The sequence below is a fragment of the Oryza sativa genome, chromosome 7, assembly GCF_034140825.1.
Source record: "Oryza sativa Japonica Group chromosome 7, ASM3414082v1".
NCBI lineage: Eukaryota > Viridiplantae > Streptophyta > Magnoliopsida > Poales > Poaceae > Oryza > Oryza sativa.
In genome coordinates, this window is record NC_089041.1 from 20,064,427 (window position 1) to 20,091,966 (window position 27,540).

General features: G+C 40.1%; 4 protein-coding genes and 1 pseudogene across 15 annotated transcripts; all 5 read left to right on the plus strand.

The window, feature by feature from the left end:
• Positions 1 to 2,486: 2,486 nt before the first annotated feature.
• LOC107276742 (uncharacterized) lies at positions 2,487 to 11,630 on the plus strand. 11 transcript variants are annotated; one of them, XM_066312618.1, is made up of 11 exons: positions 2,487 to 2,625; positions 2,699 to 2,755; positions 3,246 to 3,440; positions 3,502 to 3,576; positions 3,980 to 4,477; positions 4,909 to 5,274; positions 8,674 to 8,765; positions 8,863 to 8,906; positions 8,990 to 9,042; positions 10,494 to 10,813; positions 11,348 to 11,630. In XM_066312618.1, the coding sequence occupies exons 3-11, from the start codon at positions 3,264 to 3,266 to the stop codon at positions 11,358 to 11,360; spliced, it is 1,638 nt and encodes a 545-aa protein (XP_066168715.1). In that variant the 5' UTR covers positions 2,487 to 2,625; positions 2,699 to 2,755; positions 3,246 to 3,263; the 3' UTR covers positions 11,361 to 11,630. The 11 variants fall into 11 exon arrangements, with proteins under 11 accessions (XP_066168715.1, XP_015647475.1, XP_025882636.1 ...); XM_015791989.3 differs by having other exon boundaries at positions 11,408 to 11,630; XM_026026851.2 differs by lacking the exon at positions 2,699 to 2,755.
• Positions 11,631 to 13,683: 2,053 nt separating this feature from the next.
• On the plus strand, positions 13,684 to 17,183 carry LOC4343377 (uncharacterized). The gene is made up of 10 exons (XM_015791995.3): positions 13,684 to 13,852; positions 14,588 to 14,847; positions 14,923 to 15,124; positions 15,206 to 15,292; positions 15,377 to 15,504; positions 15,636 to 15,732; positions 15,946 to 16,023; positions 16,119 to 16,344; positions 16,564 to 16,787; positions 16,897 to 17,183. The coding sequence occupies exons 2-10, from the start codon at positions 14,654 to 14,656 to the stop codon at positions 16,933 to 16,935; spliced, it is 1,275 nt and encodes a 424-aa protein (XP_015647481.1). The 5' UTR covers positions 13,684 to 13,852; positions 14,588 to 14,653; the 3' UTR covers positions 16,936 to 17,183.
• A 907-nt stretch (positions 17,184 to 18,090) lies between these two features.
• LOC107276073 (uncharacterized) lies at positions 18,091 to 20,962 on the plus strand. 2 transcript variants are annotated; one of them, XM_015791996.3, is made up of 9 exons: positions 18,129 to 18,318; positions 18,898 to 18,992; positions 19,082 to 19,168; positions 19,277 to 19,404; positions 19,502 to 19,598; positions 19,705 to 19,782; positions 19,867 to 20,092; positions 20,192 to 20,415; positions 20,514 to 20,962. In XM_015791996.3, exons 2-9 carry the CDS (start codon positions 18,900 to 18,902, stop codon positions 20,541 to 20,543), a joined length of 963 nt encoding a protein of 320 aa, XP_015647482.1. In that variant the 5' UTR covers positions 18,129 to 18,318; positions 18,898 to 18,899; the 3' UTR covers positions 20,544 to 20,962. The 2 variants fall into 2 exon arrangements, with proteins under 2 accessions (XP_015647483.1, XP_015647482.1); XM_015791997.3 differs by lacking the exon at positions 19,705 to 19,782 and having other exon boundaries at positions 18,091 to 18,318.
• A 988-nt stretch (positions 20,963 to 21,950) lies between these two features.
• On the plus strand, positions 21,951 to 22,859 carry LOC107275979 (putative protein phosphatase 2C 63; annotated as a pseudogene).
• Positions 22,860 to 24,327: 1,468 nt separating this feature from the next.
• On the plus strand, positions 24,328 to 27,078 carry LOC4343379 (reactive Intermediate Deaminase A, chloroplastic). Its single transcript, XM_015789557.3, has 6 exons — positions 24,328 to 24,613; positions 25,719 to 25,834; positions 25,951 to 25,995; positions 26,432 to 26,505; positions 26,589 to 26,638; positions 26,801 to 27,078. Exons 1-6 carry the CDS (start codon positions 24,451 to 24,453, stop codon positions 26,893 to 26,895), a joined length of 543 nt encoding a protein of 180 aa, XP_015645043.1. The 5' UTR covers positions 24,328 to 24,450; the 3' UTR covers positions 26,896 to 27,078.
• The last annotated feature ends 462 nt before the right edge of the window (positions 27,079 to 27,540 follow it).

Here is a 27,540-nt window from a genome sequence, read left to right on the forward strand (position 1 = left end):
AAGCCGGTCTCCGACCCCTCCAATCGCTACCGCGCCGGTCAGGTGCGTCCGTCTGCCACGCCCTCGGCTAGCCGTCCGAGACCGCCATGCCTCCTTCCACCGCAGTCACGGTCACCACCACCGTGCCTCTTCCACCGCAGGCATGGCAACCGCTGTTGCCGACAGCCAGCCACCTCACCGCCGTCCAGCCGCCGCGGTCACCGTCCTTCCCCGCCGCCCGACTCCTTCCCGCCTCCAAATTGTGAATTTAAATATTGTTCAATTCGAAGTGTTAGAAATATTTATTTATGTTTGAATTAGTCGCAAAAATATAGAGTTTATATTGAAATAAAAGAGAAAATAAATGGGGGCTGAGAAATGCAGAATACCACTGGAGTTGGAGGGTATGTTTTAGGTTGTGAAGAAATAAATTAGCTTCTAACTAATTTTTGCGTGATTGTATTGCTTGGGCTAACATCAAGCGAACTTAATACTTCCTCCGTTTCATATTATAAGACTTTCTAGCATTGCCCACATTCATATATATGTTAATGAATCTAGACATATATATGAATGTGGGCAATGCTAGAAAGTCTTATAACCTGAAAAGGAGGTAGTAGGCCTCATTGCGCTCGAGGGCCTTGTAAGTCCATCGATATAGGAAGGAATAAGTTCACTTTGGGTCCCTCTATTTGTCGCCCAGTCCGATTTTAGTCCCTTGGTTGCAAAACCGGGTATGACGGGTCCCCCAACTTACAAAACAGTTTAACGATGTCCCTCGATAGTATTGTGCCCGGTTTTTGCTGACGTGACATCGACGTGGCTCCTTTGACCAGATCTTCGTCATACGTGGCATTGACGTGGCGCTTACATGGTAATTCGATATCGAAAAAATAATTAAAACAATGGGACCCACATGTCAGCTTCATAGTGGGGTCCATCTATCCTGTCATCCTCTCTCTCTTTCCGGTCAGTGAAGCAGGACGGGCGGCGCCGGAGCGGACGACGGCCGGCGACTAGAGCAAGCTAGCGGCAAGAAGGGCGGCCGGAGCAAGCTAGCGGCCAGGAGCCACTCTCCTCCTCCTTGTCGGCCGCGGGCGGGGAGATGTTGGTGGCGGCCTCGACGAGGAGCCGCTCTAGTTGACGGTGGCCGCGAACGGGGAGATGTCGATGGCGGCCTCAATGGGGAGCCGCTCTGGCTGATGATGGCTGCGGGCGGGGAGGGAGATGTCGGCGGCGACCTCCGCGATTGTGGTCTTCCCTCGCCGGATCTTCCGGGACGGCAGCGACAGTGGCATGCGCCATCGCAGAGGAGGCGACGATGGAGATGAGGAGGCGGATCTTCCGCCCGCCGCACGCTGCTCCACTCCAGCCGCCTGCCGACTGCCGCCCGTCGCCCGCTGGTCCTCTCCCGTTGTCTTCCGCCCACCGCACGCCGCACGCCGGTCCACTTCGGCTGCCTGCCGCTCCTCTCCTGCCGCCCGCCGCACGCCGCTTCTCTCACGCCGGCGTCATTGAAGGAGAAATAAGTAGAGAGGGTGAGGTTGAAGAAGTGGGACCCACTGACATGTGGGCCCTTTTTCTTTTTTTACCGATATGTGGGTCCCACATATTTTGTTTAATTTTTTTATTTTCATTTTTGCTGCTTTTATTTTTTTATCTAATTGCCACCTAAGCACCACGTCAATGACACGTAAGACAAAGAACTAGTCAAAGGAGCCATGTAGGCGCCACGTTAGGCAAAACCGAGCACAATACCACTAGGGATGAAAATGGAGCGGATAGTTTCCGTCCGCTCTGGACAAAAACGGATATGGATACCTTTCGGATCGGATAATTCTCGGATAGTTCGGATACGGATACGAATACGGATATTTTCTCCCGGATACGAATACAGATATGGTATCAGGGTTTCCGTCGGATACGGATAATAATTCGGATATCCACAGAAGCCATGAGACATACCCCATTTCTTTCTAATTCTAGAACCTTCAATATACATTTATATATATTTTAATAGTAGTTTATCTCTTAACACTAGTCCATACTATTAATATTATTTAAATTTTAAAAAATATTTATAAATTATACTTCATTTTATATAAAATGAGCTAATTATATATGTTGGTATTTGTTTCTATTAGAAGTTGAGTTGGTTTTCGTGTTCCGAGAAAAATTTGTTTCCGTATTCGTGCCCGATCATATTCGATTCTTATTCGTATTCGAGATAATCCGTATTCGTTTCCGTATTCGAGCTATCCATATTCGTTTTCGTATCCGGTAAAAAATACGAAAACGAATATGGTATGAGCATTATCCATCCGTATCCGCTCCGTTTTCAACCCTAAATACCACCGAGGGACCTCATTTGCACTGATTTCGTAAGTTGGGGGACCCGTCGTACCCTGTTTTGCGACCAAGGAACGAAAATGGGACTGGGCGACAAATAGAGGGACTCAAAGTGAACTTATTCTATATAGGAATGAAGATACTCCTTGCGCCGGCCCAAGTCAATCTCCCGGTCTTCTCGGCCTCTACTACCGTCTCTTCTCTAGTTTCGCCCGCCGCGCCTCGCCTCGCCGCCTGCGCCGCTTCCCATCCATCTCCCGCGAGGTGGGTGCCGTCGTCCTTCTGCTTCCGCCTCCGGTGAGCACCCGTCCCGAAGCATGCGCATCCTCTTTCCTTTGAATTTTCCTTAACTTCTTATCTTCTCTCCCAGATCTGGAAGCTAGGGTTTTACTGCAGTTCCCCCAACCAAGAAAAAAATAATCTGGGTGTTAGTGAATATTTTTCAGTTTTTGGTTTCTAGATTTCCATAATTTCTATGTATCAGAGTTTCTAGCGCTCTCAAATTTAGCTTTTAGTTTCTATATTTCCATAGCCTTCTGGTTTCTAGATTTCCACTCCCAAATTTAGCTTTTGGTTTCTATATTTTCCATTGTTTATATTCGCACTCTCAAAATTGGCTTTTCGCTTTTCGTTTCTAGATACACTTTATATGCATCCGAGTTTCTAGCACTGTTTGTCCCTTCATTTCGCATATAGCATTGTTACATCTCAGGATAGAGATGTATGAAGTCTGAGTCTCCATATGCTTTCTATTCGCTAAATATGTTTTAGTATGTTTCAGTGATGTCTGATCCATTTTAGATGGAAGGACTCATTTTTATCACATGGTCTTCTGGATCATTCTTTGACCATTGCATGCCTTGTACTCCAGTTATCTTGTTTGGAGTGTGATTCGAGATCAAACTTCCTTGTTCCAGGAAAGTAAACCCGAAAGGATGGAGTTGAGATTTAAGGCACCCGATTATGCTACGTGGAAAAAGGAGGCAGCTGCATGCGACAAAAATAATGGCAATGATAAAGATGGATCAATTCCAGTAAGAAATAAGTATCCACGGCACCCTCCCCCTCGTTTTGAACTTGCTGAGGGATTAGATTATAAAAAGATTGACAAGGTATGATAACTACCCAGCCACGATATATTTTCTTCCCCTAGTGCTGACTGTTGACTTTCAGTTTATGGATGAAAGGGCTATTTCGATTGCCAAGACCATAGCAAATGACATAATCATCCCAGACCCTGCTCCTGAGGTTTGTTACCTTCATTTACAGAATTCAATTGATGAATCATTCCATTATATTAGTTATTTCGCTTAATCCTGTAATATTATAGGGTACTTAAGTCTACTGAACCATTGATTGTTTATTGCTGTCATATATGAACCTTAAAAAAGAACATCTGGATTCACATGTCTTAACCATGAGAGGCTTTAGATCCCCTTATATTCTTTCTCTTCCCTTCTTCTCCGTGCTTCATGCATGTTTGGTTTCATCTCTAGCCCACCCCAACTTGCTTGCTCACAAGGTTTTGTTATTGTTGTTGCCATATAAGCACCTCCATAAACCGCAAAACAGTTTATTTTGTTGTGCATTGTTAGTTGGATGATAACTGATGCCTTTCTTCTTTTTTTTCTAATGTGATGGATCCATCTAGTGGATGTGTCATACCTTCTTGGACAAACATGATGAATTGGAGCCCATCTTTGTAAAGGATAGCCCCCGTTGCTTCCTCCGATATTTCAAGAACTGTGGGTGCTATGGCATGTCATGGAATCTCACCATCACCGCACAAACCTTAACCTGCATGGTTAGTTTCAATGCCCTGAGATGTGCAAAAGTTGTATTGGAGGGCAGGGCACCTGAGCTCTTTGGGATGCATGCCAATCCCAACTGCGTAACCAAATACGGATACTTCCCGCTTCACGAAGCTGCTGAAAGGTTCTCTGTTGAGATGATCAAGCTACTCTTACGCTTTGGTGCATCAGCCAATGTACGCACAGTTGGCGACGATGTCATTGAGGACCTACTCCCGCTCCATATTGCGATTGAGAATACTTGCCTGCATAAGTATCTTGAGGACAATCTTTCGCCCAGCCAGAATCATTTGGATTATATCTACAAGCTTATCCACCTGCTATGTTTACCTGAAATGGTTTGTTTCACTTCCCTCCCTATGCAAGTACTACTTTTGCAGCATGACATAAATAGTAACTGTGGTCATACCATAGATCCCAGACAGCTGTTATTACGAATTAGTGATATTAAGGACTGAACATCCTTTTGTCTCCACTTGTTAGAGGAAGTAAAGTTTCCCTTTTTTAATCTTGTCTTCATGTGTTAGTGCATGTTCATATGGTTAAAGGCAAGGAGTCTTCAATAAAATATACAAAACATGTTGCTACTAAGCAATTTTATTTTCTTTGCCTTGGAGATTGTCCGTAATCCTTAACTACTTTGATAGGAGGAAATGAAGCCATATACAGAATAGGAGGAAATGAAGCCATATATAGAAAGTTAATCAACACTACTTGCTTGCGCGTACAAATGCTAAATGTCACTTTGTTTTTGTTCCTTGTTTTACAGAAGATCTTCTTGGATACAATTAGACTGCTTGCAGGAAAAACAAATAATCTACTTGAAGAGCTCTGGTATTACATTGAGGATGGAAAACTCATCCAGTCTGCAATTCTACTACTGGCTGCTCAGGAGCAGATCCGAGGGGGCTGTTCCTCCAAGATAAATGGCAGTAGTAAGAAAGATGGGTTTGGCATTATCTCTAAGCGTATACTGAGGCTTTCATTTGCCCTGAGATGGGAGAAAGGTTCAAATGGAATGGCACAGAAGCTTCGGGAGGAAAAGAGGGCACTTATTGATTGCACAGGCCTGCTTGTTGATGTAATTTCCCAAGCTGGTGAACCTCTTTCTGCATACGTTCAGGCGCATTCAGAGGTATGCATGTTTGGTATATTGCAGCTGTGGTGCCTCTGATGCATGTTACTTAATATTTTTAATATTTGTATTTTGACCATTGTAAGAGCTGTTGTTTAAAAAATACATGTGGTCTTAGCAAGAAGAATGTTAATAATTCTTGTGTTGACTGAAAATAATAATAATAATAATAATAATAATAAATGTTATATTTGATAACTTTGTGATAAGAGTTCATACTTTAACAAATCTATACAGAAGTGAACTTTTGTAAAACTAACAGTTTCGCAAGATTTCATAACTACTGAAATCCTATCTCCGATCAACCAGACTCTTGTTTCATTCAGTAGCATAGCTTTGTTTGTTCTGTTAGGTGATCGGAGATAGGGGCATTGAATACCTAAGACTCTTGATTGGAGATAGGATTTCATTAGTCATGAGATAGGTTCTATTCCATATTTCCATCCCTGAATCTTCCCAACTAGCTTCTCAGAGAAGAAAGATTCTGGAGGAAACTCAACCTTCACAGGTAGTTGATGTTGTTTACTGATATGAGATTTAATATCTGAATTCCAGAGTTGGTGTATTTTATCTGAAAGCCAAGCCTAAATTAACAATAATATTGCAACACATTTATATTTTGTACTGAACTATTGTATATGTAATACACATGACTACATGAGGTTTTCTTAATCTTTGGTGTAACTTGGAGTATGGAAGTGTTATTTTTCATTGAACCTTGCATTTGATTTTATGCCAATTTTGTTTTATGCTTTGCTTCAATGTTTTGAGAGGTGTCTTGCTTAAACCAATGAACTTTTCTTACAGCAATTATCTATGAACTACTGCCCATCTTTTTACATAAATTTCAGAGAATTACACTTCCAAGCTCAAAATTATCACTGAACAATTTTTCCGAACCATTATCCCAGATTTATATTTATTTATCATAAAGCTGCACATTTTACCAGCTGTTGAGTGTTGACAATTACTCCCTCCTTCCAAAAGTCTAAGTTCTATTTCTTTTTGCACCAAGACCAAGGTGTAATTAACTCATTCATCATGTGACAAAACCAAATGAACATGCAACCAATAAGTACTAAAATGACTTTTTGAGTTCCGATAAAAAATATAATATAGCACATAGTGACTACAAATAGGACTTAGACTTTTGGAAAAACCAAAGAATGAAATAGAACTTAGACTTTTGGAAGGAGGGAGTATGAACCACATGTCATGCACATGTGGCTCTACTGACCTCAGAGTGGTTGACCTTTGGGCCTAATGTTGCAGCTCATGCCAAGAAGGGTCCAGTTTTCTGACAATATATTGAAAGAATGCGTAGTTTGTGATTTTTCTTCAAGAAGTGTAGTTTCTGAAAATTTTGAGTATGCTCGTTCCTCACTGAGATGTATCCTTTTTTTCTTACTTGATGCTTTGTGCACATATATTAAGAAAACAAAAAGGAGACTATATGTCCCTACTAAAGTTGTCTATTGCTACCTCATTGAATCAGTCTGTCTCAACCACCCATAGTAACTAATGTAAAGGAATTGAGTTCCGTAATTGCTGCTTGCACTAAAGAAGGCAGTGGTAATTTGAGAAGATGTAGTTGTCTCTTGTTGAAATCATATGACTTGAAATAAAAAGGATTACTTTTCATCTTCTATCAAATTAAAAGCGTTGGATGGAGTTTGCTTTAAAACCATATCTCTTTTGTTTACTACATTTTTTATGCATCTGATAACTGATTACTACATGATTATGCCATAAATAACGAATCTACTTTTTAGTTTGTATGAAATGCTATATGTAAAACAGCTAATGAATCTGTATTAATCTCATTACTAGATTAATTCAATTTGTGGTTCTGTAGATACAAGCATTCTATGGTTTGATACTAAAATTGCTGACCTTGTGTTTACAAATGAATATATATAGCGAACTTCTGTAGCTATGCTGGATGGTCATAATGGTGTAGTTTCATATTAAAACTTTGGAATTTTTTCAATATGTAGTATAAATCAATTTAGCGTGTTTTCTTATGTTTTTATCACTAAATTCTGTTCTTATTAATTTTTCAAATACGCAAGATGTTATTTAGATTAAAAAACTTTCCATCCACTTCACTGTCCATCACTTCACATGTACAGTGTGAAATGCCAATGTAGTTTTTGAAGCTTCCCTTATGTCTATTTTCTGGTTGTCACTTCCTAGTAGGAGTACCATTTTTAGCAATCAACATAAAGTGTTTGATAGGCTTAGACTGTGTTCTTAAGTCTATCTTCCCAACTTGACCTCCCTTGTTTTCCATGCAACGCTTCCCAAACTATTAAATGGTGTGTTTTTGTGCGAAGTTTTATAGGAAAGTTGTTTAAAAAAACATTAATTCATTTTTTTAAAAAAGCTAATACTTAATTAGTTATATGCTCATGCGTGCTTCTTTTTGCATGCCGGAGAGGAGGGGTTCCCAACCCCTCCTCCTGAACACACCCTTAATGCTATTAATAGCACATGGTGCATATGAACAAAAGGCATGCACTTGTTTCATTTATCTTTGTTTATTTTCTGGATGCCTGGCAGATAAATTGGCCAAAATAAGCACTTTCATGTTTTCATGGCCAAAATATATGCTCCAGCTCCAAGAATTTTAGGAGCTGGGTATTCTTGGTGCTTGAGCTGGGGGTGTATTTAGATTTTGAATTTAACCTTCTTGTTAACTGAAAATATATGCTTAAGGCACTTTATTTAGCCTATAAAGTCCAGGTCCTTCAAGAAACCTGGAGTTAGAGCTCATACCGTAACTTGTCTGTGACCCCAGAGGACAGTTCAATTTAGCTCAACAAACACTAGTATGCAATTCATGACCTCTTTAAGTCTGTCTGAACTTCATTTTATATCATAAAGCCTGAAGAAATTGACACATTTCTCTTTGAGAAATAAAGATAAAACAATCGAGGTGATTTCGAATGCTTACAGTTGGAATTTGAATAACTGAACGACTGTAAAGTTTAAACATACAGAAGTGTGATGCAGTTCTTAACTCGTACCTTTGAAGTGTGTAGATTATAATCTCTGATTACAGAACTTTTGGAATCTAAGAGGCTTTGCTTTAAGATAACTATAAGATAAATCAATCTAGATGAATGTGAATATGTATGTTATGTAGTCTATAAAACCATGTAGCAAAATGAATGCGATTGTATGTTTCTTACTGTTTTTTGCACACTATTCTATTGCCTTCCAATTCATATTGTATAATTGCAATTTTCTCCTCCGAACAATTCTTTCCATCATCTCTCTGCTATCATTGGTTATATGATTCCTAAATTGTATATATGATATATCTATGCTAGCGGCATATTGCCTTTTCTGTTTATTTTTGCTCTAGCTTATACAACAGCTTTTATGTCAATTCAGGCGCCCCATGTGGAGGTTTTGGAACATGTTTCAACTATCCTCAAGGAGTATGGGTTTTACCCCACTGCAGAAGTCATTGACACTATGAACCTGTACTTCTCTTTGTATTGCTTCACACAATAGTTTTCTATGAGAATACATGTTTACTTTGCTGATTATTTAATTTTGTCTTCCACTTTTTTCTTGAAGTCAGCCTTATGACTGCGAAATGGAGAGAGAGTCATGTAGCAAAGGTGTGTTGGGCTCAAGTGATTCTTTTTACATTTAACAAAATTAGCACTAACCTCTTTTTTTTTATGGAGAATATGGCTTATAGATGCAAACATGGCATTTACAGAAACAGCTAATCGGCACGCTTCGGAGGAAAAGGTAAAGATAATCAAATACTACTGTATTAGAGCATCTCTATCTTCACCTTGCTCTGTAAAGTGCCTTGTTGTGAGCTGTACTAGGTGAGGTATAGTCCACACAAATAGTATTTTGTGGTACTGTAGTGTGCAGGGGGGAGCAGTCGGATAAGTCACTTGCATGATTAGTCTGTTGTCAGATTTGGTTACTAGTCCATTGTTATGATCTGAAGACCTATCTCTAGTCCACACCCCCCTGTGGAAGTTCTTGGTCTTGGCGGTGTTTCGCCAATAATGGTCTACACATATGCTTCAATTTCTGTACCTTTACATGTTTAAACTATCCTTTGTATGGAGCAATGCGAACTCTTATATGTCAGGGTATTGTCCTAGAAGTAGTATCTTGTGAACAAATCTGAAAATATAATAGGTAAGTTAGAGATAAAAATGTCTTTGCTTTAGTTACATTATGCTAACATATATTTTTCTTCTTTTTTTGTGGATACATGATCTTGTGATAACTGCGTTTGGTCTTGTTTCGACTAGAATGGTGTTTGGTAATGACTAATGACTAGTAATAAATTGGCAGCAGAAAGTTAGCTATAGGAATTTCTGCCCTCCCCTTGTTTGATTTTTTTTAAAAAAAGATACACCAACTTTTTTACAAAACCAGGTAACAAATTGAAAAATTTGACGAATCCCATTGCTTTGAATTGCCTCCAAATACAGATGGCCTATTGCAATGCCACGCATTTCAACTATGATTCATCTCTGCCATGCTAATGTGATCGAGACTAGTGTGTTTCTCATCAGGTTCTTTACCAAAGAAAAGGGGTAATGCAATAAAAAGTAAAGGAAATAATACAAATATTGAAATTAAACTAGCGCCCGGTATTAGTGTTCTTGAATGATTTGTTGGATCTGATTTTTTTTTTGTCTGTGAGGAAGATTCTGATAAAGGAATGTGCAGTGTAATATTAGTAGTTGTTTGATGCATTAACAAAACCATGTTTTGCTTGCTATGTTCGTGGCATGCCTTGTGCTGGTTCAACAGCTTATCATGTTGCTTAAGCGTACTACTTAAGTACTAGTACACTGTAGTGAAATCATTCATACTCCCTCCATCCCATAATATAAGACGCCCACGCATTTCAAGATTTCACCTTCAAAACATTTTGGTCAACATTTAGTACAATATGAATTGAATTTTACTTGCTAAAAACTATATCATTGGATTGACATTTGAATTTACTTTCATATGGTTATAATTTTGTTACTACAAATCTTATAATACATGAGAAATTATAAGACAAAGATTAGTTTTGAAGACCGTGTCAAGTTTGACCATGCCTTATATTATGGGATAAAGGGACTATCTAACAAAATCTCAAGCGAGAGATCATGGCTGACCACGCTGAAATATGGATGTTTCTGTTTTTTTTAATGCTGTACTTATATTGAAATATGTGACAGGCTGGGAGAAAGGAAGTAGGCGGAGGATGGGATCCCACGTATACAAGGAGAAATTTTTTCCCATATTGGAGATCAGTTTTACGAACCCTGTGTCCTGTGAAGGTGTATCCAGTCTATGCAAGAGCAGATGCTAATTCTGGGCGTGATCTTGAACAGATCCGTATCTTTCAGAGTAACTCAATGGCCAATCGATCTACCCGAACTCAAAATCGTATGCTTGATTCAGTGGGAAGAATCCCACCATTTGCAAACAATCATCAATCCAAAAGGAGCTTCAGCACTTGTGCTACTGGTGCATTCAGGCTCTTGAAGCTGCTGAAGTAAGTAAAGCATGAGTAGAAAAGTTATGCCCATGAGTTTTTCTTTTTTTTTTGCCAAGTTTCGTTTGATGCACCTTTAACTTGGTATTATATCCATCTTAAAATATAAGGCGTATTTTGTTCTGTTATGATAAGGTTTTGATTCGCAATTGCTTCCTTAATATATTATCTATATGACATAAAAGTATAATTATACAAAATACAAATGTACTTTTGAGGACGAATCTAATAACATTAATTTTGCTTCATAAAAGTTATATTATAATAGAGTAATTGTTGATCAAAGTCTCGTCCTAATGAAAACAATATACGTCATATATTTTGAAATGGAGAGAGTAAGGTTATTTGTTAAGTAGTTCATTAATGATTGACGAGTTGCTTATATATAGTGTTAGGTATTCTATTATTGTCTTATTTTTTGTTGTTTAAGTTTGTATGGCGCGGTGCTCTAACTTCCATATTTATGTAAAACACCTTTTGTGTAGATAACAAATATTTACGTCAAATCATCATGTTTTTGTTTTGTTTGTGCAGGTTCTATAGTTGAGAGACCAAATATTGACTTTTCTCTGAAAATTAATTCACCTGTGACAGATCTAGTGTGACAGATCTAGCATGGGGGCTCCGGTACCCTTGCCCGCTGGATCTTGAGGTAAGGGGGAAGAAGAGGGATTTGAGGAAGAAGGCAATGACCCTCCTCCATTCTCAAGCTGCATCAACCCCTGTAATTTACAATAAATATGATTCATTTTATCTGTATATAGCAAATTAATTTATAAAAAGGGTAAAAAAAAAGGAAATATTTTTTTCTTAAAAATAGATCCTTCACACCAAAAGAGGCTGGCGCCAAGGGCCTACTTATAAGAAAAGGTACTTGCGTTTGGAACATGTTTAGAAATTTTTTTCTTACAAATAAGTCCTTGGTGTCAATTTTTTTTGCGCTAACCCTATCACGTCAGCGACTTAGCTATAATATAAGGGCGCTATGGGTGGCAGTGCCAGTTGGCGCTAGTGAATCTCTTCTTCTTAAATGAAACAAGGCTCTTTCTGTACTTTTCTTAGGTTTTTCCTAAAAAAAATAACGTCGTTGTCGTCTCTTATCCAAACGTTTAACATTTCAATTTATTTAAATAATTGTGCAAATATATGAATCAGGTTTAAAGTACTTTTAATAATAAATAAATCGTAATAAAATAAATTATAATTATATTTTTAATAAGACAATATCTATTAAAAATTAGAGACGCTATGTATTAAAAATTGAAGGGAGTAACTTTTTAGAGGTGTAACCAACTGTAACCTTCCTAACAAACTTTCCATGCTTTAATTTATGTTGGATTTGAACACATTATAATTCTATTGATACAGATTTGGTTTCTAGAATCTGCTCCACATCTTTTACTTGGGCAAGTCTATATCCAAATTTTCATAGGATTCTTTCAATACCACAAAACATTTTTTTCCCATTTTTTTCATCCAAATGTATGTGTTGTTGCCCTGCACTTTTCATCATGATGCAGGCTTGGAATTATCTCCATTATCTCTTACCGTCTCATTGTTTCTCATACTCTTACGTTTATTATGCTTATTCCAACGGCTTATTAGTGATTAGAAAATAATTTATAAGTAAAATTTTATATATGTTCTTAGTGACTCAAAAGAAAATCTTGTAAAACAAACTACGATGAAAAAACCCACAAAATCACCTCCAAAATTAAGTTTTAAAAATTGAAATTTAGCTTCTAAACATGAGCAAAACAATTATGCTTTTATTATCCCTACCGATCGAGCTGTTTTAGGGTAGATCTAGTTTATTATTTTTTTACAATGGGCCATATATTTTAACCAAGGTTTCATAATGGACTAGGGTTAAATCAATGTTTTCACTTAACACCATACATCTTTACATAAGTTGGGTGAGCAAAACAAGGGAATATGTGAGAGAGCTTCATATGATTTACACAGGGATAATTATAAAAGGCAAAACATTTTATGTTTTCTTCCTTCTTTTCAGTGTGTGGTAGTTAACTGTTCTATTTCCTATTTTATTTTATTCATTTACCCCAATGTATAGATCATTTTGTGTCACTTTTAAACATGTTCACGTCATTATTTTAGTGTGATTTGCTGAAAAAAATTGTTTTCAGATTTGCTATTTTTTTTCTAAAGATATTTATCTTAATACTGTGGCACTAAAATTGATGATTTTAACTATCTTTTCTCTGACAAGTTCCTTCGATGTGCTCAACCATAGTCCAAAGTGCCAACTAGTGTAAACATATATGGTGTTTAGTGAAAAGGTTGGTGTGGACCTTGCCCATTGTGAAACTTTGGTCAAAATATATGGTGCAATGTGAAATTTACTCTATTTTTTATTATAACAGTGTAACACGTGACCTTGACCCCCCCCCCCCACCAAAAAAATAGAGAGAATTGGGAAAAAGAATAGGACCCCTTATGGATGGGTTCACAGGCCACGTGGTGGACCATCTCCACCTCCCCCACCTGCCCCCTATCTCTCTAGTGAGAAATTTTCATATCTCCTACGCATAGAAACTAGTTTCACCGAAATTTTCATGGCCTTTTACATTTGCAAATTATTTTTTCTCAATTTCAATTTCTTTTTCGCGCAGAACGATTGAGCCAGGGGTAAATACGTTTGAGAAAAGAAATTGTGAAAAAACAATTTGCAAATGCAAGAAACCATAAAAAGGTATTGCAGCGAATACTCGCGGTTTAAGAGTAATATTGTATTGAATCCCATTTTAATAATGGTATTATAGCAAAATCCGTTCTTATGGGTGGCAGATATGCAAATTTCTCTCGGGCAAGGGAAGCGAGAGGGGCAGGCCCACTGACACGTGGGGTCCACCCGCCGTGCACCGCATTTCTCCCAAGCCTTGCCGGCTTCTCTTCTCTCCCATCACACTCGAGGCCACGCCTCCACCGCCGCCACCACCTCCTCCTCCTCCTCGTCGGCGTCGCCGCCGCCGGCGTCTTCTCCACCTCCTCCGCGCCGCGCTCGCAACCACCTTCCAGGTCAGTCAGCGCGGCCGCGTTTCGTCATGCTTTTGGACCACTCTGTCGTAGCCCGTAGCCCCTAGCCCCAGTAGGCGGCAGTGGTGGAACACTCGCCGCCGCCATGATTTTTTTTTTTTTTTTTTGCTCCCGGGTAATGTGGTGCGCTGGCTAATTAAGGAGCAGTTCGAGGTTGGGGGGGAGGAGTAGCTGAAGAGTTGTTGTGTTCTAGGAAGAGGAGCGTGTGGGTGTGCAGTGCTAGTAGAAATCAGGCCACGCAGATTAGCATCCGCTGCGTTCCTGGTCTTTTAGCTTGATGATGAGCTATTGCAGCTTTGAGGAAGAGGAGGTCCCGTTTCTGTGGAAGGAAATTTCGGTTTATGGAACTGTGTTCCATGGCGTGGGATACTGGAGTGTTTGGGGGAAGATTGTGATCCAACTTTGTTTTTAGTGATGGATGTGATGTGCTCAGGCTCAGCAATTAGGAAAATACATTGTCAAGTACAGTTTGTTATTCTGCCAATTTCAAGTAAGTATGGAAGCAGATCAGAGAGACCAGGAGGTCCATGCCATTTTTTTACTTGGATTTCTCTGATTGTTGAGGAAACCAGATGGCTAGCTTTGTTTGTTCGTCAGTACAAATTCCTTCTAATTGAAAATTTTGTGGTTCTTGTTTCTGTTTGATGCAACTATCTTGCTTTCTTTCCCCTGCACATTGCATTGTACTGACCTGTTTCTTTTCATTCCATTCTGTAGATTGGATGGGACTATAACTGAAACCTTCTGTATTAAGCTTCCGCGAGGGCTCACCTGCAGAACGTGATGGTCACCATTTACTGGTGCAGCAGGCAAAAAGTTGCATGGAGCGCTACAGGCTGTACACTTTTGATTTCCCTGCTGTTCTTTTTCTCTGGTTCACCGCATAGGATCCTCTTGAACAAGAAACCTCTCAATTTCAAAACAGCACCATCTAGGTTATTGCGTGAGATTAGCATCAGTTCAAGTCGTGTTCAGAGGTAAGTTCTAAATTGAGTTTCTGTAGCCTCGTGAAGGATTACTACCCAGAGTTCTAATCTTTTGTGTTTAAAAAGGGTTAACAATTCATCCGCGGAGTTTGTTGCAAACCTGAATGACCGTAATGTAGAAATTGTACAACATATGGAAGACAACGATCATAACATCATCAATGCAACTGCAAATGTGACTTCTGACTGGAGCATTGTCAAGGAGGAATTCACATTTCCAGCTGGAAGTGCCCCTTTCAATAGCTGCCATGCTTCTACTATTGTAGAGGTATATGACTTCTGGATACAAGTTTATTTTGGGTAAAAATGTACTATAAGTTACTTATAGATTAATTTTGTCTTTTTTTAGACTGAGAAGGATAGTTTTTTGGTGGCTTATTTCGGTGGATCCAAGGAAGGTGCTCCTGATGTGAAGATCTGGCTGCAGAGATACAGTGTGGGTTCGATCATCCGGGATACTTCCATTTCTTATTTTCTTTACTCAGAAAAGCGGTTATTCTTAAGAACCTTACCTTTGTAGGATGGCTGCTGGCATACTCCACAAGTGGCTGATGAACAGGATGAGGTACCTATGTGGAATCCTGTTCTGTTTCAGCTCCCTTCTCATGAGCTTCTTCTCTTCTACAAGATTGGCCAAGAAGTTCAGAAGTATGAACATGTTTTATGTTATTTAATTTCTTATCTCTTATTCAAATGACAAAAAAACCATATGATAGTGCAAAAATTGAATGCGACTATATGATTATTTGATATTCTGATGCTCAATATAACATGTTCAGGTGGAGTGGTGCCATGAAAAGATCTCTAGATGGAGGAAAAACCTGGTCGGCAAGAGAACAGCTACCACCTGGCATCCTTGGTCCTATTAAGAATAAGGCATGTCTAAATCTGTGGTGTATTGCCTTCCATCTTAGCAAAGCACATTGTAACCATAAAATAAGGAAAATATTGTCAACCTGAATACATATGGCAGCACAATCATTATGGGTTATTAACAAGTCAGTACTCAGTAGTAATTTAATTGCCTTTCCATTGTGATTCTCAAAAGTTTATTGATTTGGTTCCTGAATGGCATTTTCTCCAATGTAGCCTTTCTTGGTTGAAGATGGGCGCTTGCTATGTGGGTCATCTGTTGAAAGCTGGAACTCTTGGGGTGCATGGCTTGAGGTATCCATTACATTGAAAATAAAAAAAATCATAGACTGAACTCATGCGTCTCACATTATGTGTAGTGGAAGTTTTAATTACTCTTATCAACTTAGGTCACAAAAGATGCCGGACGAACATGGCGGAAGTATGGCCCTATATATATTGAAGGCGAAACACTAGGGGTGATCCAGCCAGTTCCCTACATGACTGCCAATGGGACTATTCGAGTGTTGCTGCGATCTTTTGAGACAATTGGTCGTGTCTGCATGGCTGATTCTGCTGATGGGGGTGTAACATGGAGTTATGTGCACGAGACTGACCTTCCTAACCCAAACTCTGGTTTGTTCATCTCCTAGCTAAATTAGTTTTCTCTTTGCTTCAGTACCCTTGTATAGAATAGCAAATCCTCGAATGCTCATTAGTGACCACTGAGCACTGAACATCTGCTGGTGCTGGGAACACATTATTAAACAGTTTGAAGTTTCCAAAAATTTTAAGATATACTGATAGATTTCTGAAGAATATTAATAACTCTCTCTCTCGACTTCAAACCTGAAGGGATTGATGGAGTTAAGATGAAGGATGGGAGAGTACTCCTTGCTTACAACACCTTCTCCAGAGGAACACTAAAAGTTGCAGTCTCCATGGATGATGGTGATTCATGGAACGATGTAATGACATTGGAAGATACTGAAGGCATGGAGTTTTCATATCCTGCAGTGATCCAGACCATGGATGATCTCATACATATCACGTACACATACAACCGGACACAAATTAAGGTAATCTTTCTGATGCATATTCAAAAGAAAATATCGATCTTGTTTTCCATCAAGAACAGTTTTCTGCCCGTTAGTACCTTTTTTAATAGTATTATTGAATGATTCACAGCATGTTGTTCTTCAACCTAGCGGGAAAGTGAGGTGGTGAGTGTGCAACTATTGGGAGAGTTATTGCTGCCAATTGCAAGGCACGCAAGTTTTTCTCTATGTGTGTCACATCATATTGGCTGGACCGTGGTGCTAAATTGGTCATCAATGATTCTTTTTTTGGGTATATTTGGTCATTTGCATAATTTCTTGCAATTGTAACCTAATTAATAATCTCCCTGATTCCTATCAACAATGATATTGAACATCTGTACATATGCCCCAAAGTTTAACATAAGTTGTTCCGTATATGGCTGTTCTTCATGTTCATGTTGTGATAACCTAAGATATTACTACTTTAACTGAGAACTTGAGATGTCCCTTTTGCTGTGATGCAACTTCCAGAAAATAAATTATGGTTATCTTGATAAAATAATATATGTATCAAGTTTGCTTTATTTAAAAAGAAAGACTTCATTATTGGGCACCATAGTATGCTTGAATAATGATCCTCTAGAAAGCAGATCCTAAATCTTATTACATTATCATCCAGGTACTATAATCTTTAGCCTTTTATTTTCTGAATTGAGCTTTTCTTGTTAGTACCACAATGGGTTGGAATATAGTAAAATTCTTGTCTTGACTCTTAGGCCCTGTTTGGATCCTCCAGGCTATTAAATAGCCCTCCGGAATCTTGCTATTTAGGAGTATTATTAAACGTAGATTACTGAAAAAACCCATTCCATAACCCCTAGACTATTTTGCGAGACAAATCTAACGAGGTATATTAATCCATGATTTGCTACAGTGATGCTACAGTAATCATCCGCTAACCAAAACTATGAAGAAAAGGAAATGTCTATTACACCTTGATGGATTTAACAAAAACTCGGCCTCTGGTTTAGGGTTGCTAGCAGATTTTGGGTAAACAGTAGGTAACTGGGATTTTTCTCGTAACAGAGCAACAGAAACAGCATTTCATGATTATTAGTTGTTAAGGAACCATAATCATGGTCAGTATCTCAAAACCAACACTACATAAGAAAAGACAAAATTATACACACATATACAAGTTCTGAAGTTCATTGTCCCCACTGACACAGGTCACAGCAACCAACAGGGAAAAAACATTTTTTTTATAGATAGCCAACATCTTGTGAAAGGAACCTTGTATATAATAAGCACCCATGTGATTCTACAGTAAACAAAGAGTTGTGCCAGTTATATCAAGCATTTGTGAACACGGTAGGCACCATTCTCTTGTTCCTCTCTGTGAAGAGATCTTGAAATTTACATGTGAATTTGTGATCTCGTGTACTCTTTATGAAATATACTTGCAAGTTGCAAGTTACTCTGACTTGTGGCACTTGATCTCCCTATCAAATTTCTTTCTCTCTTGCTGAACTCGGGCTTGCAGTTTGACCTGCCTACTCTCAGCTCTCAGGTATGCCTCATTCCTCCTAAGATGCCATCCCAACCCTTGCTCTATGTTTTGTATGATTAGCCAATCTATCCTAAGATGCCATCCCAACCCTTGCTCTATGTTTTGTATGATTTGCCAATCTATTCTACTTATCTTATCTCTATTCCCAAATAGTAGCAATAAGTCAACAGATTGTTCCAGCTGAATTCTGCTTTTGTGAAAGATAAAAGAATATGGATGTCAAATGCTATGATGTGAAAATTTCCAGGGTCTCACTTCGATGCTGGGAATTTTTTTTAGATAATGGATGCTTCAATGCTGGGATAGAATAATCTATCTTGAATTTTATTTATGAACTTCCTTCCTGTAAGGAAACTGGAAATGCATGGGGAAAGACATACAAGTGAAACAGTGCCTACTATACCTGCATCAATAAAAACTGTAAATAGACCAGGTTGTCTTCTCTGCCTGCACAGGGGAGTAAAGACCACGGATTAATCCTTCATATCCAAGAAAAGTGTGACAGTGTGTTTGAAGGATGAAATGTTTTTTTATAAGAAAAAATCTTTGTGTACAATTATTCTCCTTTTGGCGATTCAGAAATGACCAATAAGTGGAGCGTATTGAGGGAAGAATTTACATTTTCAGAAGGCAACGTACCTTTCAAAACCTGCCATGCTTCCACAATTGTTGAGGTATATTATCATCCAAACTTTGTTCTAATTTTATTTAAATTTTCTTTTGATGGATTATCTTCTCTGTATAATGTACCTTTCCTGGTCAGGTTCAGAAGAATATGTTTCTGGTGGCCTACTTTGGGGGAACACAGGAAGGTGCTGACGATGTTAAAATTTGGCTACAGAGATATTACGTATGTTAAAGTTCCTATTTCCTGACGGATTATTGATCTTCCAGCGTATCTGTGTATTGTTATTGTTCACTTGATACACAATACATTTAACAATTTCACCTAATACAGAATGGCTCGTGGCACTCTCCTGAAGTAGTTGATGAAGTGCCCAATGTTCCTCTGTGGAACCCTGTTCTCTTCCAGCTTCCTTCTGGTGAGATCCTCCTTTTCTACAAGGTTGGCAAGACTGTCGAAAGGTGAGTGATCCATTCCCATATCTGCATTCCCAGCAATTAATACCCCAGTTAAATGTCTGCACCAACTGTTCAGCTGAATTTGACAATTTTTGTTTAGTTGGAGTGGATGCATGAAATGCTCATCGGATGGTGGTGTTATCTGGTCAAAGAGAGAGCAACTCCCACCTGGTATCCTTGGCCCTATCAAGAACAAGGTGTGTATTTGTTCCAGACTTGATCAGTATTTTGACACTGTCACATAACACTACGATTATTCTATGGACCTGCATACCTTCTCATCAACAGTGTCTCCCAATACAGCCTTTCTTGCTCAAGGATGGCCACCTGCTCTGTGGAACATCAGTTGAAAGCTGGAATTCATGGGGTGCTTGGCTTGAGGCAAGTCAGCTGTGAGCCATCAGCTGCAACTGTTCTTCAATATCTCTTGCACACCTCAAGTCAACAATGTTTCATCTTAAACAGGTCACCAAGGACCATGGTAAAACATGGAAGAAGTATGGCCCGATTTACGTAAGAGGAAAAACCATGGGAGTGATTCAGCCAGTCCTCTACCAGACCAGCAGTGGCACAATCCGCATGCTGCTGCGCCCGTCCGATGAAGTAGGTCGCATCTGCGTTGCGGAGTCCAAGGATTCTGGTGTCAACTGGAGCTATGCGCAACCAACCGAGCTCCCAAACCCCAATTCTGGTTAGTATCACCGATCATTCTGCCACAGTCAGTTCTGAATTGCAGTACATCTTCATCTGCAGCTTGTATGATGCTATCTATGTGGTGGGTGGAAAGCAGGTATCGATGGCGTTAAGCTCAAGGATGGGAGGGTGGTGCTGGTATACAACAGCACCTCAAGAGGGGTGCTCAAGGTTGCTGTTTCTCAGGATGACGGCGACAAATGGGAGGATGTGCTGACACTGGAGGAGACCCATGGTGTGGAGTTCTCATACCCTGCTGTAATTCAGACTTCTGATGGGCTGGTTCATGTGACATACACATACAAAAGGACTCAAATCAAGGTAGTTTTACCCATGTTGTTTGGTCTTCTTATGGTAATTACCAGTTTCATCATCTTCCATGTTAAGAATGAATTTCTTTTGGTCACTGCTCTTTGCAGCATGTCGTTCTACAACCAAGCGAGGTTTGATGCAGTCAGTAATCAGACATGTGGATTTGTCTCAGGAGTGAAGTTTGAACTGTAGGATTGGAATGTGGAATGTGGCAACCAAGTGCATGTCCAGTTCGTTTTTTATGGGCCTGTTCACTTTGATGCTATTTTCAACCTTACCAAATTTTGGTAAAGTTACCAAAAAAGTGGCTACATTTAGTATGCTACCAAAATTTTGGCAACTTTACTAAAATTTTGGCATTGCCAAAATTTGGTAAGGTTTTTTTTGGCATCAAAGTGAACAGGCCCTATATTTTGCCTACATGCTTGTTCAGTGTTTACTGGAATTACCCAATGACGATTGTTAATTCCTTCTTGACAATCTGGCAAACATCACTCTTGTGCTGTGTTCTAGTACGTAAATAAGTGAAAGGTGAAACTGTTGCATTTTTCAGCTATTTTCTGATTCTGATCAGCATAGCCACGTTATTTTGTCATTCAAAATAGTGATAACTCACACCCTCAAGTAGCCTTTTTTACTTATTTACCCTTGTGTTCTTTTTTTACTTATTTACCCTTGTGTTCTGTTGGAAGTGTCTATAGTTCTCAGTATTCCTTCACTTGTTTTGAATTTCTTTTCTGTTCAAATTAAACATTTAAACTAGCCTACCTCTAGACTTACCCCAGTAGAATTTCTGAGTCCCATCGAAATCTTCCTTTATCTTCTCTCCAACTCATCTATTCTTTTCCTATAAACCATCGAAGACAACCCGATCTAAACTACAATCCCAAGGAACACTATAATCATCGTGCATGCTCGCTCATTCATGAATCTTGCGTTTAAAATAGGCGCGAAACTTTAACCAAGTCTAGTAGTTTCGACCAATGTTTTAAGAGCAAGTTTAATAGTATAGCTAATTACTAGCTCCAAATCATCTATAGCCAATATAATAGCTAATTCATACAATAGTTGTTTACTATAATATTAATACATGGTTACACCTGTCATACACACATTATATCTTTACTATAATATTAATACATGGTTACATCTGTCATACACACATTATATCTTAGAGTTCGTGCTGCAGCTGGCTACAGATATGTAACCCGCTACTTTTCTCTCTCTTCTTTTATCTTTTTAAAATATGTTTATAGTTGACTTATCTGCTATTGTACCTGTTTAAAAAAGAATCCTTTAGTTTAGTCTCCTTGTTCCACTATCAACTTATAAAGAATAAAAGCTAAGCACGGTAGTTAAAAGTTCGACGTGAAGGCATTTACTGACCGCCAGGTGCTCCGCCGTCGTGTCGCACAGGCAGCGCCGGCGACCCAGATTCCCAAAACCTCGTCACCTTTCTCCGCCGCTTACCAAGAACAAGAACAACTCCCTCTATAAATCGTCCACACGTTAAACTGTCCGTGGATCTCGCCGTCGCCGGCGACATGGCCTCGTCGCAGCAGGCGGTGCGCGAGACGGGGAGGGGCAGGGCGTCGTCGTCGTCGGCCGGCGGGAGGAAGGTGACCTTCGGTTACCACCTCGTGGAGGGCAAGACGCCGCACGGCATGGAGGACCTCCACGTCGCCGAGTTCCGCCGCCTGGACGACGGCAACGAGGTCGGCCGGCCTCTTCGCCGTGTTCGACGGCCACTCCGGCGCCGCGACGTCGCCACCTACCTCCGCGAGCGCCTCTTCGACGACATCCTCCGCGAGCCCGGGTTCTGGACCGACACCGCGCCGACCGGAAGGTGCTGGTCAGGACGGCGGCGACGGCGGGTCGACGGCGGTGACGGCCATCCTGATCAACGGCGAGACGCTGGCGGTGGCGAACGTGGGGGACTCCCGCGCCGTGGCGTTCGACGTCCGCGCGGGGCGGGCGCAGCAGCTATCCGTGGACCACGAGCCGCTCCGGGAGCGCGACGCCATCGAGCACTGCGGCGGGTTCGTGACGGAGATCCACGGCGACGTGCCGCGCGTCGACGCGCAGCTGGCGACGTCGCGCGCGTTCGGCGACCGGCAGATCAAGGAGCACATCAGCTCCGACCCGAACGTGACCATCGAGGACGTCGGCGGGCGACGCCGGCGATGGTGGCACGGAGCTCGTCGTCCTCGCCAGCGACGGGGTGTGGAAGGTGATGTCGAACCAGGAGGCGGTGGAGGGGCACGGCGGACGCCTGGAAGGCGGCGGCGGAGCTCGTCGGCGAGGCGCTCGACCGGGGCAGCGAGGACGACATCGCCTGCGTCGTCGTGCGCCTCCACTGATCGGAGCATCGTGTTCGTGGCATGTGTACGACGTGTCTCGGAAATGCTACTGTGCGAGCGATCGCCCTTGCTCGCCCAGGGCGATCAAATTCGCCCCCCCCCCTCCATCCAGTTTCTTTTTTTGGCACCGTATTACTTTTCTATTTTAGTAAATTTATACACCTAAAGTTTACAAACCAAAAGTTTATATATTCGATTCAAATTTGAATTTGAATTCAAATATTTTTATATATAGTATTTCTATATATCTAAAGTTTATAGACCTAAAGTTTATAAGTTAAAAGTTTATATACCCGTTTCAAATTTGAATTTGAATTATATCTGATTCAATTTGAATTCAAATATTTTCTATATATAGTATTTCTATACATCTAAAGTTTATACACCTAAAGTTTATACACCTAAAGTTTATAAATCAAAAGTTTGCATACCCGATTCAAATTTGAATTTGAATTCAAATATTAGTTTATAGACCTAAAGTTTTATAAGTCAAAAGTTTACAAACCCGTTTCAAATTTGAATTTAAATTTAAATATTTTTATATATAGTATTTTCTATACATAATTTTTTTTCAACTTTGTTTTTTTATTTTTTTAAAAAAATTATGATGTAGTAGGAAGAGAAGAAGGGGAGGAGGAAGGAAAAGAGTAGTGTATAGAGGGGAGGGGGCGATCACCCGCCCATTAGCACCCCCGACGTGTCTTGTCAGATCGTGATTTGCTCTGACGCGCCAAATGCTAAAAAGCTCAGAAATATTTCAATTTTCATGCGAGATTTCAGAATTTTTCTTACAGCGATTGGCAGAATAGAGAAACAACATACTGGAAAATTGAAGTCAAAACTCAAAGTCGCTCTGAATTCTTATGTTTTGACTTCAATTCAGAATGTTTCTTACAGCGATTGGCAGAATACGCAATCTGTATCCATGGAGCCTCCATGGAACATAGGAATTTTCATGTTCACAGTTCACACGTCCATTACTTTGAAATTCCTCCATTCAAAGAGGTCTGACTCGACGAGGACTTGTAATATTGTGGTATGATGTTTGAGATAGATTTCAGCTCAAGATGTTTGAGATAGATTTCAGCTCAAGTAAAACGAGAAAATGATTAGTTCGGTTCATTAAGTTTTAAATTTTACAAAAAAAATATATAATTAATATTCTAAAAGAATTTTTTAAAAGAATATCATTTAATATTCTTAAATATGCTGAAAGATATGTACTTAATAATGCAATAGCAAGGGGAGTGGTTGGAGTGGTTTAAACACGTTTAAAATTTCTTGTTATAATGTATTTGGAGTGAATTCTCTCTCAAAATCTTTTTTTTCTATAACGGATTATAAACGTGCTAACAAAAATAGGAATAAGGATGTAATCTGCATCTGAAACGAACGGGCCTCGATTCTAAGCCAGGCCGAAACAAAGACCGGGTTGACATGGGCTTCCCTCAAGGCCCAACAGAACAAAGGAGGCCCGTTCAGGCCCGGCCCACGCCAGCAGCGAGAACCTTCCCCAAAAACCGTAGAACCATAACCCGCAGAAGGCAAAGCCAGAAGAGACGACGCAGCAGACGCCGCCGCCGTCGTTCACGAGACCCATTTCGCCACCCACCCGTGCTCTCCCTCCTCTCCTCGTGCTCGTGGTGGGTAGGGGGACTAGGATACTGCTAGGGTTTTGCGAGCCATGGCGTGGACCGCCGCCGCAGCCACCGTCACCAGGGCCGCCGCAACGCCGGCCGCGGAGCTCCGCCTGCCGCTCGCCGCCGGCCTCGGCCGCGCCTCCTTCGCCGTCACCGGCCGTCTCCGCCGCGCTGTCTCCGCGTCCCTCTCCACCGCCGCGGCCGCCGGTACGCATCTTCTTCTTCTCGAGGTAGCATTCCGTTCGCCTACTGGGACTGGGGAGGGAGTCCTGCTTTGTTCTGGCCAAGAAGAGGGCGTAGTAGTTGGGGATTTTGTTTGTGGCCTTGTGGGGGTGTTCTCTCTTTCATTTCAACTATATCCCTGTAAAAATGCTCAAAATATCGCATTTCTAGATTGTTATATAATCGATTAGAGGCAGCCTTCAGATTTTTGACAAGGCAAGCTTTTGGATTGGATTCGTTTGTTTTGTTCACATAACAAAAAATATTGCCAAAATGCAGGGTTTTCTCTTATTTGTGGATGTAGATTTGAGTCGCTAATAATTACTAGTATACTGGTTAATCTCTATTGAGAGGGCAGAAATTCAGTGTGGTTTAACGTCTACATCTGATGTACTAAAAGCGAGCGTGATTGGCTAGCGCATTGGGAGTGCGAGCTTAGTCAGTTAACCACAAAAAGTTTACATATTCATGATTCGTGAACCACTGGTTTGGCTGGGCTGATAGTGCGCCTGATGGCAGCAATAGATAACTAGTGTATTGCTTAAACAAATCACACAAAATAGTGTCCATTTGCATTGATGCTGTTCAAGCATATGGTTATACTCCTCCGCTTGTAAATATTTGAAGCTTAGGGGTAGATTTGGTTAAACACTTGAAACTTTGACCTATCAACAACTTCTTGGCTGCTTAGTTTAAAAGCATTTACTTTAATAACTTCTCAAACTTGTGACCGGAGGGATTTTTTTTATTATTATTATTTTTTATTTTGAGAACAGACTGGAGGGAGTAGCTCGCAATTTACTTGAACAAAGGCTTTGTCATATGCCTTTTAACTACAAAAGTATTAAATGACTTCCAAATGCAGGGATTTTGAATAATCAGTAAGGCAAGCTCACATGATATGATTAGGTATTTCATATCGACAAGCAATTGCCAAGTTGACTAAATAACTAAAATTGTTCGTCAGTCTCTCTTGATTACTTGTTGGGTTTCCTAATGGTGTTTGCCTACTCAATTACTGCTTTAATAGAATAGGATTTTTCGGGCATGCTATAAGTCTATAACAATGGTTCTCAAATATTATAATTAGTTAAAAAGGAGGCTGTTCAGACAGAGAAGGCCCCGGCAGCATTAGGCCCGTATTCTCAGGCCATCAAAGCCAACAATATGGTCTTTGTCTCTGGAGTTCTTGGCCTAAACCCTGAGGTTTGTCCCTCAACATATGTTTTGTGATCCTTCACGTATCTCTGCATCATAAATGTATGCCACTTTGCTGGTTTTAGGTGCCAGTATAACTGATATAGAGTAACTTCTGTCTCCAGACTGGAAAGTTTGTATCTGAAAGCGTGGAGGAGCAAACTGAACAGGTTAACACTTTGACCTTCATTTATGTTCTGTGTAGTTTTGAGCTCTAGGAATTTCTTGCAGAATGTGGATGGAATGGTTAATAGTGCACCTACTGCAAAATATAAATTTTCTGAGTTGTTCCCAGTATCCGCATCCATTTTTGAAGTTTCCCATATTCTATATTGAAGTTTGTGCTGACTTTTATTTGACTTATACTGAGGATGTGTTTGTGTTTTGGTAATTTCTATGGAAAGAATTTGCATGTTAGGTTAGTGTTTATATGAAAGTGTCTGCAACAAATTCGAATGGTGGTCCAGACTCCGCATCATAAATCCTGTTTTTCCTGCATGCCTCTCCATAGCTGCCTTTGCCTTCAATAAAACAGTTGATTTTATCAATGCAATTTTCGGAAGATGCTCTTTCTTACATCATGTTTGTGTTTCTCGTCTGTCACAGGTTATGAAGAATATGGGTGAAATATTGAAAGCAAGTGGTGCTAGCTACTCTTCAGTTGTCAAGACAACAATCATGTATTTACCTGTTCTTTAAATGAAACTTTGTTTTGCTCTAAGTTATTATGATCTCTGTGACGGAAATTTTCTTCTATCTGCAGGTTGGCTGATCTACAAGATTTCAAGAAAGTGAATGAGATCTATGCCAAATGTAAGCTCAAAAACTTTGTTCGTCCTTAGTAGTACTACCTTTTATTTGGCCTAAGTTTAGTGACATTCTTGAAACGCATTCATGCTAATGTTTATATGTTCAATATTTTTGCCGTGATCTCTATATTTTGCTTCTGAAGAATTTTGCAATTCTTACTTGCAGATTTTCCAGCTCCTGCACCAGCACGCTCAACTTACCAAGTAGCAGCTCTGCCGCTGAACGCCAGAATCGAGATCGAGTGCATTGCTGCTCTCTAGTTACCTGCTACTGTCTATCAATCAAATTGCCAATAAGCATTCTGTGGTGCCGTTCTAGTTGGTCACTATCCTGGAAGAATGCACTGCCATTCTGAACCTGATCTTGTAGTACCAATTAAGATCTTGAACTGCCTGCAATAAACGTTGATGCCCAGGAAAAAAGAAGTCCCATCTGTTGTCCAAGGGTTCCCTTTAATCTCCATCATGAATTGATCATCCCAATGGCTCACAGTGCTATGTTGCAGAGGTCTCCTGCTGCAATATCTGCAAGAATTGGTCTTGCCAAGCGTCATGAGTCTAATAAATCATTAAAAGGTTTATCAACATGATGTATCTCCATGTTACTATCACATATCCACATATTGACACCAACTGAGTCTGACCTGGCATCTAGTATGTTTATATTAATTTATCCCACTCAACGCAATTCGGCTGTCTAGTTGGCGAGACAGCGATTATCGAGTAGATAACGTATGAAAGATGAGTTTACACTGGCTTCTTCCATTAAGAAATGACTAGCAAAATCTACAGTGCATTTCTTTATACCGGAAGCTCAAAATTTTCTACTGATATTTATATATTAATCTCAATTTGGTCGTCCTTCCAACCAAGCACACCCTTACACTCCCATTCGTTGCACCGTCA

What these genes read in the sequence shown, in the direction of transcription:
- LOC107276742 (XM_015791989.3), top strand. Translation starts at nt 3,264, where the DNA reads ATGGAGTTGAGATTTAAGGCACCCGATTATGCTACGTGGAAAAAGGAG. An exon ending in GAGAGAGTCATGTAGCAAAG is followed by an intron (nt 8,907 to 8,989) that starts GTGTGTTGGGCT and finishes TATGGCTTATAG; the next exon opens with ATGCAAACATGGCATTTACA. An exon ending in AGGCTCTTGAAGCTGCTGAA is followed by an intron (nt 10,814 to 11,407) that starts GTAAGTAAAGCA and finishes CACCTGTGACAG; the next exon opens with ATCTAGTGTGACAGATCTAG.
- LOC4343377 (XM_015791995.3), top strand. Translation starts at nt 14,654, where the DNA reads ATGGTCACCATTTACTGGTGCAGCAGGCAAAAAGTTGCATGGAGCGCT. An exon ending in TCTGGCTGCAGAGATACAGT is followed by an intron (nt 15,293 to 15,376) that starts GTGGGTTCGATC and finishes TTACCTTTGTAG; the next exon opens with GATGGCTGCTGGCATACTCC. An exon ending in ATTGGCCAAGAAGTTCAGAA is followed by an intron (nt 15,505 to 15,635) that starts GTATGAACATGT and finishes TAACATGTTCAG; the next exon opens with GTGGAGTGGTGCCATGAAAA.
- LOC107276073 (XM_015791996.3), top strand. Translation starts at nt 18,900, where the DNA reads ATGACCAATAAGTGGAGCGTATTGAGGGAAGAATTTACATTTTCAGAA. An exon ending in GTTGGCAAGACTGTCGAAAG is followed by an intron (nt 19,405 to 19,501) that starts GTGAGTGATCCA and finishes ATTTTTGTTTAG; the next exon opens with TTGGAGTGGATGCATGAAAT. An exon ending in ACAAAAGGACTCAAATCAAG is followed by an intron (nt 20,416 to 20,513) that starts GTAGTTTTACCC and finishes TGCTCTTTGCAG; the next exon opens with CATGTCGTTCTACAACCAAG.
- LOC4343379 (XM_015789557.3), top strand. Translation starts at nt 24,451, where the DNA reads ATGGCGTGGACCGCCGCCGCAGCCACCGTCACCAGGGCCGCCGCAACG. An exon ending in TTCTTGGCCTAAACCCTGAG is followed by an intron (nt 25,835 to 25,950) that starts GTTTGTCCCTCA and finishes TTCTGTCTCCAG; the next exon opens with ACTGGAAAGTTTGTATCTGA. An exon ending in GTTGTCAAGACAACAATCAT is followed by an intron (nt 26,506 to 26,588) that starts GTATTTACCTGT and finishes TTCTATCTGCAG; the next exon opens with GTTGGCTGATCTACAAGATT.